At 41.1% G+C, this 18,726-nt stretch overlaps 1 protein-coding gene across 4 annotated transcripts in view; it reads right to left on the bottom strand.

The window, feature by feature from the left end:
• The window catches only part of pde3a (phosphodiesterase 3A, cGMP-inhibited), a 494,444-nt gene that overhangs the window by 125,507 nt on the left and 350,211 nt on the right, over positions 1 to 18,726 (bottom strand). For all 4 annotated transcript variants that reach the window (XR_006315047.2, XM_043713454.2, XM_043713455.2 and 1 more), the window contains 2 exons: positions 4,025 to 4,279; positions 1,994 to 2,151 (listed from right to left, as the gene is read on the bottom strand). Coding sequence is in view for 3 of the 4 variants with exons in the window: in XM_043713454.2 (XP_043569389.1) it covers positions 1,994 to 2,151; positions 4,025 to 4,279 (413 nt within the window). In the remaining variant the exon portion in view is untranslated. The remainder of the gene's footprint in view (positions 1 to 1,993; positions 2,152 to 4,024; positions 4,280 to 18,726) is intronic.

Genomic DNA, 18,726 nt, shown 5'->3' with positions numbered 1-18,726 from the left:
AGTCACCAAACATCACTGCTCTGACTGGCTTTATTATTTCATTTTCCTTAATTAATTAATCCATAAAATGAAACCTTTTCTCACTATCACTTACTGTACTAACTCAAACCTTAGAAATTCAATACTTCTCAGCACCTAAGACTCACATAGCTAACAGAATTACTGGTTTCCTACTTCAGTTTTGCAACTATTTCTTAATCATTATAATGAAGGTATTTAAGCATGGGTTAAAATATTTCTGGATTTTTATAAATTCCAACACTTTAGACACGTTCCCTAACAGTAGTTACTCACTTACCAATCAACTATGCTTTTCCGGTGTTGTCATTGTTTGGTTATTCTGATCAAACTCAGTATGTGGTCAGATTCATCTCATTCTGAAACTGCTTCTGCCACTGATTTAATTGGCTGTACCCAGCTCTCTTTGCACTGTTTCCCATTCTGAAACTACTCACCCTTCTCCCACTGTTTTAACTGGCTGGGTCAACGTCTCTACAAGCTGTTGCTCATCCTGAACTGAGTTTTGGGCACTACTCACTAGGATATCTGTTTTGGCCACAGAGGAAGTGTAGAGATGATTTGCTGGCATGAGTTAAACTGCAAAGAGAGATTATAAAAATAAACAAAAGTGTAGTGCTTAAGAATTTAGAATTTAAAGGACGATTTGCTTACAGCTTTCAAGATAGTGAGCGGAACTGATGGGTGGATACAGAAAATCTATTTCGGGGGAATTCTACTACATACGTTTGGGAAAGTCTACTACATGGGAACACAGGCTAAAAATTGAGATCAGCCCTTTCAGGAATGAAGTCAGGAAACACTCTTGCATGCAAAGAATGTTAGAAGTTTGAATCTGCGATGATGCCAACTTTAATTCTGTGATTTGATAGATTTCTCAGAGGCAGAGCTGGGGCAAACATAGACTCATTGAGCAGATCAGTAATAATCTCACTGTGTGGTGAACAGGTTTGAGGGACTCTGCGCATGTCCCTGTGGACGTTGGGGAGACTTCAGACCGAAATTCATTTTCTTCCCTGAGCCACTTCAGGGAAGAAAATGACTTCTGGACCAAAAGTAGAGTTAATACAGAGAAATAGAACTGAAGAAGTGTCATACCAGACTCAAAATGTTAACTTGGTTTCTCTCTCTCCCTCTACAGATGCTGCCAGACCCGGCTGAGTTTCTCTAGCATTCTCTGCATTTATTTCAGATTTCCAGCATGCACAGTATTTAACTTTTATCACATGTGGATGGCAAAACCGCAGAAAACCAAAACCTGGCTTCACCAGCAGGATTATGCATTCCTGGGAATCTCCATAATAAGAAACTGTTACCTACTGGTTGGATTCTGAGGGCTACACAGAACACGATGCAGGAATTCAAACACAAATGCATGAAGAGGATAGGGGTGAGTTGAAATGTTCGCAGGGGTTGAGCCACAGTGGGTAGAGTTATTAATCTGACCATGCCTGGATCCCACAGTCCTAGTGGTTGCAAAATAAGGATGAAGGAGTTTATCAGGAAGATACCCAACACATAGGAAAGCTGATACCACTTGAATCTTTAACCTTTGGGCGCATTTGTGTTTAAATGTTTGGAGAGTTGGGGACAGGGGTTGGTCAGGAGCTGCAGGATCAGGGATGGGGAGGAGATCATCAGTCCATGATTATTTGTTTTTGTTGCCCCATGATGGTGACCCCGGTTACAGAAATCTGTGCGAGGAAGGAGATTGCTTTACAAACACACAAAAGGTACAAACTAGCCTTCCATGAGCTTTGTTGGTGCCTTTTCCATACTCGGAGGAAACTTTTGAGTTGGATACCAACTGACGTTGCCTCCTCTACTTCGTCAATGACCAATTTTTACATACACCATTTCCTGGACACCAAGACTGAGGCAATACCTATTTGTGTTAATACTCACTGGCTCCATCGCTCACAGGGTTTAGTATCACAGAAGATCTTGCAAGTAAAGCGTACTAATCTGTGCCTACCTGCCTGATGGGGCTTCGTGAGATGGCTTTACGCTTCCGCTGCGGTCTCTCCTGACGGGTCCAGGCTCCATGGTGGGCAGGCCGGTGGCAGACGTTGTTGTTGTCCATGTGGATGAAATCCTTCTCAATAGTCCTGGAGGCAGACTTCTCCTCAGTCGCTGAAGGGAGTAGAAGGATTGGTCTCAACAGAAATCAGCAGGACCTCAAAATGTCATGTGTGAACAATACTAGACTGTTAAGGTAATGCAGCTCAGGGAGAGGTGGTGGTGTCATGATAATGTCACTGAACTAGCAATCCACAGTGCCAGCCTAATGTTCTGGGGATATGGGTTCAAATTCAATGGCAGATGGTGGAATTTGAATTCAATACAAAGCCAGCCTAATGATGACCATTGTCAATCATGGCAAAAGCACATTCACTAATGTCTTTCAGGGAAGAGAATCCACTGTCCCTTATCTGGTCTGGTCTACATGTGATTCCAGACCCATAGCAATGTGTTTGACTCTTAATTACCTTTTGGAATGTTCTAACAAGACACTCCATTCCAGGGCAATTAGGGATGGGCAATAAATGCTGCCTGAGCTAACAATACCCACTTCACATGAACATATTTGAAAAAAAGACCTAAAAGCAGAAATACTGAAGAACAATATATCAGGCAAAAATAATTATCATTTGATGACTCTTTTAAAAAAAAAGTTCTCTTTAAATAAATGCTTCTCCACCTGTTTGCAGCAAAATAACATTCATAAATCAAATATTATGAAAACTGATTATTTTCATTCAACCTTAAAGCATAATAAATAAAGAAAAATGCAGCAATTTTGTAAATAGAATAACCAGTTGATTAAATCAAATTACATTGAAAGGTTCTTCAGTTTAACCAGGACTGTGATAAAGGGATTTTCATGTATTCATTAAATTTCCTATTGTAAATCCACAGATCTGTCTGATTGTTTGATAACCAGCGATCTGTTTCAAGTCAATAATTGTTTCAAACAGTACCTTCATCCGACAAAATGGCTGTCGTAACAATTAAGTAGGAAGTCTGTCTGAAGAAACTAAGATTCCATTTGGTTCATCATCTCTCAAAGGAGCTAGTCAGTGAACTCCAATGACTTTGTTATATCTATTGACTTTTGCCAGTTCAAATCCATAAACCTTTCACCCAAAAATGTTGACAAAGCAGTTATCTCCCTTGTATGTGCAATCAATTAGCCTTGTAGCAAATTACTACATCTGCAATACAACTTGCATAGATTTATAAAGTTTAAAAGCAATGATGCACATACTAACAAATATCTCTAGTATTCTTTCACTCCTCCCCTTGCAAAGATCTATCCCAATTTCAGTTATAATAAAGAACTTAGGTAGAATTTTCCCACACTTTTTTTCTAAATACGGTGGTGAGGGTGTAAGGTGGTGACTAACAGACCACCCCTCATTGACTAGATGGTTCACCTAATTGTCTGCCAGTCAACTTGCTTAAGGCCCTATCACAGGCCTCAACACCGGTGACCTGGAATACCAGGAGCTGCTGGCCTATCAATGAAGCTAGCAAGATACATCCAGAATGGCATTTCCTTTGGTGGAACCTGGTGGAACAGGAATGTCCCTTCAGAACTCACAAGCGGGGCCTGGGCTTCTGTTGTCCCTGGCAACCTACCATCCCTGGCTGTGGGGCCCTGGATGAACCCTCCTCCCATGGTGTCAGTAGCCACCAGATCTTCATTGCCTCCTACTGTCCAGCTCCAGAAATGGATGGGCAGCTAAAGGGCAGGATTCAAACACGGTCCAGAAAACACTGATGCAGACTCATAATTCCCTCACGGGATTGGTGTCACAGCCATCGAGATATATCATAATTCTTCAACTTCCATACCTTTCCTGTTTTAAACCTTCCATGTAGAGGCCAAAAATGAATTTATTAGATTGTGAAAGGACAAACAGAAGATGACTAAAGCACATGGTGATTGTTATTAACTAGCACCTGACATATTGGAAATGGAAGTTAACATCACTTGGTGTACCTTTGGGATTGCGAGTTTCTCTCCTGGGCATTCTTCAGAGTCAGAACCAGCATAGGACTCGCTGAATGATACTAATGGGTTTATTCTGGGCTTGTGGACGGGCTGGAAGGTCAGTTGTGTGCTGAGGAGATTGCTGACAGCCCTCAAGGAGGTACTGACATTGGGAGGCAGAGACGGATCAGCCAGAAGGTCTGTAATTAATCCATGGGCCTCACCCATCACAGCAATATCGACAGTGACACTGGTCCCTGTAGACTGAAAAAAAAAATGAGGAATATAAATACATCACTGTAGCAACAGCAGCCCAACAAGGTCTATCAAACCTTTACTCACACTTCTTTCAATGAAATGTGCAAACACTGTTTTTAATTCAGATGAGTTTCCCACATGCGGTACACCACAACCAGCTGTTAAATGCTGGTTTAAATGAGTTAGCTAATCCCACAATTCAGAGTTAGGATGTAGTTTTCTCAATGTTCCATGTGTTAACCAAGATGAATGATGATGAACCATGGTACAATAACCAGTTACTTCCATCTCCTTTTAATGAGATGTCATTTGAACTCAAGATTACTATGGGTTACAACTAATTTCAACCAATTTGCCATAAAGTAACTCATTTGGCTTTTTAATTTGAACTCAAATTACTTCACAGAATTTTCACTGTGTGGAAGGAGGCCATTTGGCCTATCATACCTGCACCGTGATTAATACCTCATACCAACATCTAACCTTTTGTCCATATCCCAACACACACTATGTCTATCCAAATATTCATCCAATTTTCTCTTGAATCCCTCAATTGAACTTACCTCCACCACATTTCCAGGCAGTAGACTCCAGACCCTAACAATTCGCTGAGTGAAAAATGTGTTTTTCATGTTACCCTTGGTTTGTTTACACATCACTTTAAATCATTTGTAAATCTTATTCAGAGTTTGGTTCTCCTGAGGACTTTTCCTTCTTATTGGCTCACCCTGTCTTCATGATTATATGTTTTTCTTAATCCTTCACTCTAAGCTCTATTGAATCTTTCTTTCATTATAGCACTGAGTCTCTTAGTGATCATTGTTATGTTAGGTAAGCTCCTCCAGACACTAGACAGCAATATATTTGGAAAAAAAATCATCCCCAAATTATTATAATTTAACCATATGTTACTAGACAACCCCGCCAACTGCATGAGGAATAAATTCCTCTTCCAGAAGGGTTTCCATAATTTGTGAAATTAACTAAGTCTGACTTTGTTTGGCAATCAAGTGGTATGTTTAAAAATGAATTTATGTAGGGGGGATGATTATACATTGCTTCTAAAAGTTTCAAAAATCCAAAATAGGTTTTGGTCTTTTTAAAATGATATCAGCTGTGTCTGAGATGTTCAAAAGGAATTCTCAAATTCAACGTTAAAGTCAAGTTGATGTATTCCTATATAATGTTGCCTATTGCGACATTGTTATGGACCATATTAAACCCCTTCCAAATATATTAAGAAGATAGCCTCGACCCAACCTTTTTCTTATTTTAAAGGTAAGTGCTAGGAAATGCATTCCAGATGCACTTCGATTGGTCAAACTACTAGTCTTGAGGCGAATCACACTTTATTTATACATTATAGTTAAAATAAAACAAAAAAGAAGAAATTGGAATAATAACTCTATTGGAAAGCTTAATAGAATACTAGATTATTAACTACTAATTAACTTTTCCAGTAAAGAAACATCCCATTAACACACCCTTGGCAAGGGCAAATTCAGTAAAATAGATTATCTCACATGCAATTCTAGCTGCAGGAAGACAACCCCAGTTTTTAGAAAGAGGAATAAGAGCTTCCATATCCAGTTTCAAGACCCCAGCAACTGCAGAAAGCTAAAACCGAACAGCAAGGCTCTGTGGGAGCTTCACTCCAACCAGCCAGGCTGCTTCTATTGTTCCAACTTTAAGAAAAAACAAAGCCTCACAAGCTGTTTATTGGCTTTGAGTAGACTGCTCTTCACCTCTGTCTCAACCTTTCTTCATCAAAAAACACAGAACAAAATACACCGTTAAAGCCATAGAATTGTTTCATCATTATTGTCTCCTTTCACTTTTGGATTGATTAAGAACACAACAAGGATTTATCTGAATCCTTTAATGGAATTGATTAGCTATAACATTAATATTTACTTCTGTGTGGTTGTTCAAGCTGAAGAATATTTTATACTGATAGACTCTAGAAAGGCAGTCATCTAGGTACTTGAGAGAGGATGTTGATCCTGGGTCCATCAGTACAAATCAACTGGTATCATAAAGTCTTCAGTTATCACTTGTTCAGATACACACTGGTCTCAAGTGGACTTTGCAGGTTGTGATGATTTCATGTCTCTTTTGCCCTTGCCCTTCCAGGTGGTGAAGTTTGCCAATTTGGAAGGGATAGTCAGAAGAGGGTACATACTGGTGTCACTGTGCATCAGCAGTGGGAAGAGTAAACGCTGGAGGTGGTGGATGGAGTGCAAATCAAGCTGCTGCTTCATCCTAGATAGTATTAAGATTCTTGAGAGTTGCAGGAATGGTATTCACCTTGAAAAATTCATCACACGCTCTGTTCTGTTGAGGAACAGGAGATAATGTCAAGCTCAGCCATCAGTTTTGAAGCAAAATATGACCCATAAACTGTAAGTATGTTTGCCTTCCCTAAGAGCAAGTTAGCTCTATTTTCCCCTTTGCTCGGTAAGGTAACTCACAGTGTTCTGTGTAAGTGGGCAAAGCATTGATTCAACTTGCTTTATGCAAAATGTGGAGATTTTACAGTATGAAGCAGCAAACGGCAGTGCTACAGCTCAATAAATTACCTTCAGAACTGAAGCCAAAAATACAGACCACAGAGAAGAAGCTGAGGTTTGTTTCTCTTCCAGTCTGAATACAGCAAAGAGCACTCTTCATTGTGGATACTTTATCCACATGCCATCCTTTGCAGCACCAATGATGTAGAGGTCTGGTATTTCTGCTGTTCTTAATTGCATCTTGGCTTTAATATAAGTAAACACTATTGAGTGTCTATACCAGTCATGCCCTGAACCTGAGATTTCCACATTCAAAAAAATTGAAGATTATACAAGTTATAGGGTGATCCTGTTCTTGAGAAATGGATCCTTCCAGATTGCAAGGAACAATGCTTACTGACAGAGTCGAATCTTATAGAAACAGGCCCTTCAGCTCAACAAGTCCACATGACCCTCTGAACAGTATCTCACCCAAACCCATTACTCTACATTTATCCTTGACTAATGCACCTAGCCTACACATCCCTGAACACTATGGGCAATTTCCCATGGCCAATTCACCTAACCTGTATATCTTTGGATTGTGGGAGGAAACCAGAGCACCTGGACGAAACCGGCGCAGACACAGGTGAATGTGCAAACTCCACACAGACAGTCACCCGAGGCTGGATTCGAACCTAGGTCCCTGATGCTGTGAGGCAGCAGTGCTAACCACTGAATCATCGTGGTGACTCAATGAATCAAGTTTCATTCATTCATTAGATTAGATTCCCTACAGTGTGGAAACAAGCCATTTGGCCCAACAAGGCAACATCTACCCTCCAAAGTGTAACCCATCCGGACTCATTTCCCTTTGACTGATGCACCTAACACTATGGACAATTTAGCATGGCCAATTAACCTGACCTGCAAATCTTTGGGCTGTGGGAGGAAACTGAAGGAAACGCACACAGACACAGGGAGAATGTGCAAACTCCACATAGACAGTCGCCTGAAGCTGGAATTGAACCCAGGTCCCTGATGCTGTGAGACAGTGGTGCTAACCACTGAGCCATCGTGACATTCACCACCTGATGTAGCTGAGAAGGATCTTGCCCACTCTGTCAAATGAAGTGACAATGAGACACTCCAATGGGCACTCCTGGGTCTTCCCTGGGACCAAGGACCCCATGATAGAAATTTTGGTCATGCAAGCTACCAGCCAATCAGCTCCAGCAGTTCTACAGTGCTCAGCAGCACTAGTGGGAAGGGTTGGGGGTGCTGATGGTAATGCAACTAATGGAGGCCCACGATCACAGAGGATCATGGGGGGGAAGGTTGGGGGCGCAAATCGATCAAGGGGAAAGCAGAGGGCCTTCAGCAAGTTTCCTCTGTCTTTATGCTGGGCATACCAATCAGGCGTTCAGCATGGAGGGACTCCCTGAACCTTGGAGGGCTGAAGGCAATATTTCACAAGGTTCGCTTTCTGAGCTTCCCACCCAGTGAAGTTCTCAGCTTGCCACTGATGGATACTGGCAGCAGTAAGACAAAATCATAGAAAATAAGTGCAGCCCATCGAGCCCATTGACCATTTAACATGGAGGGGCCACAGCTGATACTCCTCCCCAATACCACAGTCCCATTCTCTCCCTATATCCCATGATGCCTTTGGAAGATTGTTTGTTCATTTCTTAAATATTGTCAGTGACTTGATCTCCACAGCCTTCTGTATTAGAGAATTCCACAGTCCACCAGCCTTTGAGTAAAGACATTTCTCATCTCAATCCAACACCAAGACCTGAGACTACAATTTGTGGTTCTGGACCCTGCATAAGATTGCATGGGCTACCCATTTAAGTCCACGAGACTTTCCGGCCTTCATTTAATCAGCCTGAGGCAGATGACGGGAGTTACCCCACCTACCACACAGTCACCCAATTAAATGCCGCTCCTAACACATAACATGCCTCAGTTGAGGGCACTGTATTCCAGGGAGAGAAAGGAGTTGTGGAAAGGGAAGTAGGAGGACCTAGGTACCACATTGGAAGAAAAGCCTGAAATGTTGGTAGTCAGTTCCTTCTTCTGACAAAACTTTACAGATGGGCCCAAATCCATTATGGTAATTAATTAGGCCTTTATCCTTTGTCATAGTCTATAACTGTATCCTCTAGTTTTATTAGGTGATAGAGAGACTAGGGTGGGGTGCGGGGAGGAATGATAATGGTGGAGGAAGCAAGCTAATGTCATGATTTTGGTTGTAACTCATGCAGATGGTAATCTAAAACATCAGAGAGGGATCAATTTCAGACATTTCTTTGCTGCATTTCTGAACTGCTTCATTCAATGCTCCAAGTCTTAACATTGGGTTACCGTGGAAACCGCTGAAAGGCATCACCATTCACATTTAAGGTTGCTGCTTTTGATTGGAAAGAATGTACTGGTGAGCAATACAATTCATGAATGACGTAAAGGGCAGCGCAGTGAGGCCTAGTCATGAGCTTAAAAGCCATTGATTTATTCCTGATAAACAAAAAATCAAAAATGTTAATGGTTAGATTGGAATTACACTGAGCAAGAGGAGGTAAGAGACCGATAGATTTTAAAGCTATAACTTTGCATATCCATTACATTTTTAAAAAATCATTCAACTTGCCTGTTGTAGATTACTTGCAGACATTTTCTAGCATAATTTTAAGAGACTAAAATCCAATAACAACTTCCTATAAGATATAGCACCTTTCACATAGCAAAACTTTCTCAGCAATAAAATATGACAATGAGACACCTAAGTAGATATTTGGACAGATCATCAAAAGTTTGGTCAGAGATAGGCTTTCTGGATTAAGGGGTTAATGTAAATCAGTCCATAATGTTATTGATGATACAATCATGACATAGGCAAGAAAAAGTCTGAACTGGACACAAAGTAAAGTAATACACTGTCCTTAGAGAGACAAGGTTTAAACCCAGACTATAGTAATGTATACAACATCAATAAAGAACTGGTATTATTTTACTACATCTAATCCCGATTATTGGGACAGTTAAGTAGACAAGGATTGCAACTAAACCGCACTAAAGAGACTGAAACAAACCAAGTCAGACATCATAGACAGACCAGACCATGCCAGCAACTGTCCCTTCTTTGGTCAACCCGACCACAAACTTGGATTTAAGGAGCATCCAAAAGGTAGACAGTGGAATAGAAAGCTCCCCAGAACTGAGGACAGAATCCCAGAGGATTGGACTGCAGAAGCAGAGCTGATAGTAGCAAGGGCCAGTGAGAAATGGGATATACAAGAGACCACAAATGGTGGAGCATAGGAACAATGAAGCGCTGGAGGAGGTTACAATGCTTAGGAGAGACAAGGTTATGAAAGGGTTTGAAACTAAAGGGTGAGTGTTTTACGGTCGAGGTACTCCTGGGAGTCAATGTAGGTCAGTGAGCATGGGGCTTATGGTGAATGGGTCTTGTGTGTGCTGCACTTCACTGATTTACCAAACACATCCTTCCAAAACTCAAACCCCTGTTGTAATCAGAAGAGGGAGAAGGTGAGACCCATTCCTGTATGAAATGATACACCACAGAAGGGTGCTCCCCCCATTCAGCTGTGCCCCATATCCATTTTCCCCAAGACCCTGACAAACCTTTCTTTCCAAATATATACCCTGGAAATTAAGAAGTTGTACTTGCTTCCACCACCAATTCAGGCAGTTTCTATCCACATTCAACAAAGGTCTCATCTGGATTCTTCTCTCTGAAATCTGTGCACTCTGGATACCATCCCTGCTGACAGTGAACACATCCTCCAGGCTTGCAGTCATCCATTTTTCAAACTCCTTAGTTAAATATTGCCTCCACCTTCTTTTCCCCAAGGAGATCAATTCCAACTTCTCCGGTCCCTTCACATGACTGAAAGTCCCTCAACGTAGGCACCATTCTGGTCAATCTCCTCTGCACCATCTCTGTGAACTTTACAACAAAACCTTGGTCGTCCTATCTGGCTGTTTTCAATTGGTTTTCATGCTATAATCAAAATGCCCTGTCAAAGCCATTTCCAGCCAGTTCACTCTGGATTTTAATCAACATGTGCGATGTCTCTTTAAGAAAAATATATCTGACAACCAGGAATGAGAAGGCAAGGCCAAACTGTGTTTTGATTCTTTACTGTTATAAGGGCCTTTGGAGTCAGTTACATCAGCAGGGACCAGCAATGGAGTCTCAAGACTTGCTTCTATTCAACGCAACAGCAAGGTGGGGGTGGAGATCAATGCAGATCACAGACATTTTCAAGATTTGGCTCAGAATAGATTGGAGGAAAGCCATGTGAAAAGACAAACTCTGGTTGAAAGCACATATTCCAGGCACCTATCTTCGCCTTGAGACTGCCTTCTGAGATTTGGAACAGTCAGTGATTTATAGCAGCCTACAATGAGGCCAGTGAATGCACGATGACTTTCAATTGTTTCTCCCAAGCTATTATTTAAAGAAAATAAAACACAGGAAATGAAATATTTTTCTCTTAACGCTAAAGCAGAGGATACTGATTTTAAAATAATTTGTGTCAATGGGAAAATAACTGAGGATATGCACTGGGTTACATAGATAATTCAACCTTGCGTGCATTAGGCATCATATCTTGACCATGTAATGAAAATTTATATTTTTACAGAACCTTTAACACAGTCAAACATTCCAAGGAGCTTCATGTGGGTATTATAAAACAGAATGGCACTGGGTTACATAAGGAGATGGTCAGTCAGATGACCCAAAAGCTTGTTTAGAGAGATGGTTCTTAAGAGGTCTCTTTGAGGAAGACAGTGAGGTGAAGAGGTAAAAAGATATGGAGAGGTTGGGGCCTGGGTAACTGGTCGCCATTGGTGATACAGTTAGGACTGGGGGCAGATCTCAAAGAGGTGGAAATTGAGGTGTGCAGATATCCCATTAGCAATGAACTGGGGAAATGGAGGAGATAACAGAGATGGGGGGCAAGCGAGACCATGGAGGGACCTGAAAAACAAGACATTGCTTTACTGGGAGCCAATGTAGGTCAGTGAAAAAGGAACGTGACACATTGTCAGTTAAGGCATCGGCAGCAGAGATTTGAATGACCTCAGGTTTAGAAAGGGTGCAGTGTACAAGGCTGACCAGTTAGGAGTGTGTCGGATAGTTGAGCCTCGAGGTGACAAAGGCATGAATGCTCGTTTCAGTTTCAGCAGCAAGTAATCTGAGATAGGAGTAAAATCAGACAATATTGTGGAGTTGGACATAGGGAGTCTTAATGACAGCATGAATATGAGTTTGGAACCTCACCTCAAAATCTAACATGATGCCAAGGTCACAAACAAGCATGCTTAATTCTCTTAGGCAGGTGGATAGAGTTGTTGGCTAGGAAATGGAGTTCAGAGCATGAAACAAAATCAATGGCTTCAGCCTTCACAATATTTAATTAGAGAAAATGTTTGTACACCCAGCGATGTTAAAGAAGAAGTCTCATTGTCTCGGAGGAGTGGACTAGTGAAGAGGAGTGACCAGAACACAATGTGAATTCACAGACTGGACTGAATTACCTACCCTTATTTAAACAGCTATATGAAATCAAGTAAAACCACTCCTGAACAATGTTCAAAAACAGAAAGTGCTGGAGAAACTCAGCAAGTCTGACAGCTTCTGTGGAGAGAGAAAACAGTTTTGGGTCCAGTGACCCTTCTTCAGAACCCTGTACAATAGACTTTAGAATGTGTAGAGTTATTGATTTCACATCATACAGGTGACAAACATGTTTAGTGGTGATGGTGGCATTAGGGAATTTCATTAGATTAATAAAACAGAAGTCAATGCTCCAGGAACAAAGGTTCAAAAACCCACCATGACAGTTGGTGGAATTTAAATTCAATTAATAAATGTGGAATATAATAAGGTTATAATGGTCACCATGACACTATCAGCAATTGTTACAAATTTCCTTGACTCACAAATGCTCTTAAGATAATGTAATTGGTTTCTACTTATGGTACCCATAGCCCACGAAAGAAAGGAAGAATGAATCTGAAGCTGTCTCTGTTGTGGGCTGTCGGTGGTTGAATAAGTTGAAGTTTCATGCTCAACAGATTTTTGAGAGGCATTTGGATATGGCAACAAGCGGACAAATGGAGTTGTGGCACGAATCAGCCATTGTTTGTTTAAATGGCAGAGCAGGCTTGAGGGAAAAAAACAATTAATTTCCATCCCTTTGTTCCAATATTTAGTAGAAATAACAGCATGGCTTATGATGCAGCTTTATGTGTCAATTCCATTTTAAGAAGGAAATCAGTAAACAGAAAACCTATCACGAAAAATTCAACATTTCTAAAAATTAACGGGACAAAATTATGACGTTTGGCACTTCACAATGGTGGTACCTATTAATGACCCCGCTCCAGCACCTAAACCCACACCTGTTAACAGTAGCAAGCAGCCTTATGAACCTTCAGCTTCTAACACCCACAGAAATTTGTAAAAGTAAATGTGACATGTGAATAACTTCAAGGATGTGATCTCACCTTAGGATCCAAACTGCTGTTGAGAAAGTCTCATTCAAACTACCTGTATAAGATAATTGACGAGTGATCATTCCCAGGTAACCAATATTGCCTGCTAGATTCCTCAAATTAAACTGCAAATTACTATGTGATGTACAAAAGCAGCAATGTAATTGCAGAATAATTATTCATTATCTCATGCGAACATTATGTATGAACAGCAAGTGCTAAATCAATTGTACCAACACAAGACTGACCATTAACACTGATACTACAATCATAAAACTTGAATGTAACCCAGATAAAATATCCAACACAAATATCCTTCTCTCAGTGTTGCACTGCAGTGTCACTTCGGAGTAAATGTTTGAGGGTCCTTTTGAGACTTGAATTCATTACCTTCTGACTCTGAGGTGACAGTCAGGTCAATTGAGCAAGGCTAATGCTTTGACAGACTAACTTCATTCATAATGTAAAACTGATATGAGAAAACCATCATTGAAGCATCATGCAACATGATGTTGTTACAATGAAGGCAATACTGATAGTGACCACACATAATTCTGGACCCATTCCTTTCACCAAACTGCTTGTTTTGAAATTACAAACAGAAAGCTCAATTTTGAGATTTGTAACAATTTCCAGGCAAGAAAATGAATACAATAAAAACATGAATCTTGGAGAAAAGGACCAATCTACCAATCAATGCTACTTTTGCAGCAGATCATGGACTATTACCCCATCATGAATCCCACCAACTCATTTACTCTTTGTAAAATTCACATTGAACTCTAAAGCTAATTCAACAACCTGTCAAAACACCCCACTGCTTAACCACAGTGGAATGACATCATTTTCCCTCTTTGTCCTCCCTGCAGCGATTAGGTGCCTTGAGGTGCCACTTCCTTGAGGTGCCACATAATTATAGCGTGCTCAATAAGACTGTCCATTCTGACATATTTGGTTCGACTGCTAGTTTCTCTGACTTTCCATTATATAACTGTTGATGGCTGTCACTGCAGTGTCAGGTTTCTACCCTGCCTCCACAAATAAGCATGTGGTTCCATTGCAACTTGGGATCTGTAGAACTGCTTGTTATGCACTTGAAATATTGCTCAATCTTTCTTGCATGAAGACATACTATGTTTTTTTCACATTTGAATAATGCTTTGACCCCAGAATTTATAGATTTTGCACTTATAGATATTTTTAATCAACCTGTTCAGACATAATAATGGAGCAACTGGAATTAAACCCAGGCCTCCTTGCTCAGAGGACATTATCACTGCACACAAGTTGCATTTACATTTGCATTTGCGTAATGTCTTTCATGATGTGAAGATATACCAAACCGCTTAACAGCCAATGAAGGACTGTATAGGTGTAATGCTGTACTGTAGGATATCTGACAGCCAACTTGTGCTATTAACATTTATAAAGCTCTTTGTAAAATCTTTATATACTCATGCAAACTTACTTTCCTATCTAGGAGAAAGTGAGGACTACAGATGCTGGAGACCAGAGTTGAAAAGTGTGGTGCTGGAAAAGCGCAGCAGGCCAGGCAGCATCCAAGGAGCAGGAGAATCGACGTTTCAGGCATAAGCCCTTCTTCAGGAATGAAGATGGTGTGCCAAGCAGGCTGAGATAAAAGGTGGTGGGAGGGGGGGAATTTGGGGGAGGGGCGCTGGGAATACGATAGGTGGAAGGAGGTGATGGTGATAGGCCGGAGAGGGGGTGGGGGCGGAGAGGTCGGGAAGAAGATTGCAGGTCAAGAGGGTGGTGCTGAATCCGGGGGTTGGGACTGAGATAAGATGGGGGGAGGGGAAATGAGGAATCTGGAGAAATCTACATTCATCCCTTGTGGTTGGAGGGTTCCTAGGTGGAAGATGAGGCGCTCTTCCTCCAGGCGCGTGTGGCCCAGGACTGGCAATGGAGGAGGCCAAGGACCTGCATGTCCTTCGTGGAGTGGGAGGGGGAGTTAAAGTGTTCAGCACAGGGCGGTTGGGTTGGTTGGTGCGGGTGTCCCAGAGGTGTTCCCTGAAAAGTTCCGCAAGTAGGCGACCTGACTCCCCAATGTAGAGGAGACCACAACGGGTGCAGCGGATACAGTAAATGATGTGTGTGGAGGTGCAGGTGAATTTGCGAGGGATATGGAACGATCCACTGAGGCCTTGGAGGGAGGTGAGGGGGGAGGTGTGCGCAAGTTTTGCAGTTCTTGCGGTTGCAGGGGAAGGTGCCGGGAGTGGAGGTTGGTTTGGTGGGGGGTGTGGACCTGACGAGAGAGTCGCGGAGGGAGTGGTCTTTCCAGAACACTGATAGGGGTGGGGACAGAAATATATCCCTGGTGGTGGGGTCTGTTTGGAGGTGGCGGAAATGACGGAGGATGATACGATGTATCCGGAGGTTGGTGGGGTGGAAGGTGAGGACCAGTGGGGTTCTGTCCTGGTGGCGATTGGAGGGGCGGGGTTCAAGGGCGGAGGAGCGGGAAGTGGAGGAGATGCGGTGGAGAGCATCGTCGACCACGTCGGAGGGGAAATTGCGGTCTTTGAAGAAGGAGGCCATTTGGGTTGTTCAGTATTGGAATTGGTCCTCCTGGGAGCAGATGCGGCGGATGTGAAGGAATTGGGAATATGGGATGGCGTTTTTACAGGGAGCAGGGTGGGAGGAGGTGTAATCTAGGTAGCTGTGGGAGTCGGTCGGTTTGTAGACTTTCCTATCTACCTTTATGTAGTCAGCAAACTTAGCAATGATACCTTCATTTTCTTCATCCAAGTCATTAATTTAGATTATAAATCGTTGAGGCACCAGTATGATTTCTGTGGCGCCCAAGTTAAATCTTGCCAACCTGAAAATTACCCTATGATTATTTATTATTTTACAACCTAAAATTATCTCTACTCTGCTTCTGTTAGCTGCCCAGATGAATGTAGATTTCTTCAGCTTCTGTTAGTTAACCATGCTATGAGCTCTTAATTTCTGAAGTAAAATTTAACATGTGGCATATTAGTGAATGCCATTTGGAAATTTAAGTTTACCACATCTATAAGTTTCTCTTGATTCACCTTGCTTGTCCTCAACAAAATTGATTAACACAATTCCCCTTTCACAAAAGCATGAAAACTTTGTTTGTTTTGTGATTCTCCAAATGTCCTGCTATTAGATAGTTAAGAATGGATTTGACATTTCCCAACAACAGATGTTAGACTTACTGATTTCTCTACATGTATCTTTCGCCATGCTGCCATAGACCAATTTTAACCCGTAGAGTTTAAATTAGATGGTAAACACCTTTGACTCTTTTTTTTCACATGCTACATTTCAATAAGAAGTGGGAGCCTGACCCCAGAAACCATGTAGTTACACTGGAGTTGCTGCATTAGGATGTGAGCTTCTTCACAGCATTATGGTAGGTGCAGTCGAATTGTATTGTGAAATATTCTCATTTGAAGTTTTTGATTTATTTTCAAACCACGGATAGAAAGTGAGGTCAGTTTTCCATTCAAGAGATCAGTTCATCAATGTAACCCAATTATCTTCCAACACAATGCCAACCACATGAGATATTACCATACTAACCCTTTCCTTTACTTCCCATTTAGACTTTGCTCATTTAAAATGATTAAGACTTAGGTGTTCGAACAATGACTGAAGAGGAGATTACCTGATAAAGGAGCAATGCTCCGAAAGCTAGTGTGCTTCCAATTAAACCTGTTGGACTATAACCTGGTGTTGTGTGATTTTTAACTTTGTACACCCCAGTCCAACACCGGCATCTCCAAATCATGGAGAGAAGATGGTCTTGATAAGATCACAATACACTTGCTGTTCTCAATGCCTGAATAATGTATAAAAGAAAATGTCTATGATGTTGAAGTTGCCAATATTTAGGCTAAGCATTGTTATTAGGGAAGATATTGTGTAATCTTAAATCTTAAGGTTTGCCAGAAACTGCTAAGTCTGTTATTTTCTGATTCATTAAGTTGGTCGACGGGACTGATGAGGTTGAGTAAACTGGTCGATACCCTCTGAAGTTTAGAACAATATGAGGTGATCTCATTGAAATCTATGAAATTCTGACGGGTCTTGGGAGGATTGAAAAATTGTTTCTGCTGGATGGGAAATCCAAAACATAGGGGCAAAGTCTCAGGATAAGGGGATGATCATTTAAGATGGAGATAAGTAATTACTTCACTCGAAGGGTCATGTATCTTTGGAATTTTCTACTCAAAAGTGGGTGTTTCACTGTTGAATACAAATAAGGCTGGGGTTGATATATTTTTGGTTCCTGTGGGGATCGATGGATTTGAGGAACAGACAGAAAATTAGATTTGATGCACAAGATGATGGAAGAGCAGCACTCTGAAAGCTTGTGACTTCAAATAAACCTGTTGGACTATAAACTGGTGTCGTGTGGCATCTAACCCAATCCAACACCAGCACCCCCACGAAGTGACTCCCTTTCAGGCAATGCAATCCCAATGCTAAAAACCAAATAACCACTCACTCTTTTCCCTGCTTTAATTCTTTTGTGAAATACATTGTGTCTTTGTCCTCTGCCTGTTGGCTCTTTTGCCATTGTGAATTATTCCCTCTATCTGCTCTGTTTGAACCTTTCATTATTTTATGTATCTCTAACAAATCGTATTCCTACCATGGCTTCTCAGAGGAAAACAACTGCAAATCTCCTCATCCCTTGAGATGTACTTGTGAATTTTTCTGCACTCAATCTAAAGACTTTGCATCATTCCAATAGTATGGTTCTCAGAATGGGATACTATATTCCAGTTGTGGCTTCACTTGTGTTTCATAACATCTTTGTTTTTCTGTTCTTAGGCCTCTATTCATAAACACCAGAACGCACATACCTTCATAACTAATTTCTCAAGCTGCTTTGCCACTTTGAACAAAATAGATATCCAAGTCTCTCTGTTCCATTTACAATGTTATATTTTGTTTTATATTGACCAGTGCCAGCTGTATTGAGGCTTACAATTCTATCAGTTTACTGAAATATTGCTGCATCTAGTTATTGAGAGCCAAGTACTGACATTTTCTGCTTTAGATTTTGATCAAAGAATTTTTTTCTCTTTTGATCAACTTTGATTCGCTAAATAAATGGAATAATTTCACTTGACCTTTTTAATGAGATTCCTGTTTGCTCAGGATGTTGCTGTAGTTTGATGTCCCAACAGAGTTGCCAATACTGGTTGTGCGTAAATCTGGAGGTTTAATCACATGACCTCTTGGCCCACCCCAATACCATTGGTCGATTCACATGACCCAATATCTTCCCCATTAGAAAGCAAACGCACACTTTGATTCAATATAGAGCTAATCTTGGCTACTAAACAAACTGCTTATTTTCCTAATTTCCAGTATTTTAATCATGAATCAAATAAAACATTTAAAGAATATATTTTTTTTAATTTGTTTAGTGGTCTA

Source organism: Chiloscyllium plagiosum, unplaced genomic scaffold (assembly GCF_037043375.1).
Source record: "Chiloscyllium plagiosum isolate Xiang-an unplaced genomic scaffold, Cpla_swu_hap1 HiC_scaffold_23, whole genome shotgun sequence".
In the NCBI taxonomy this organism is placed as follows: Eukaryota; Metazoa; Chordata; class Chondrichthyes; order Orectolobiformes; family Hemiscylliidae; genus Chiloscyllium; species Chiloscyllium plagiosum.
Note: the sequence above shows the minus strand (reverse complement) of the source record. Positions and strands in the feature narration are given on the sequence as shown.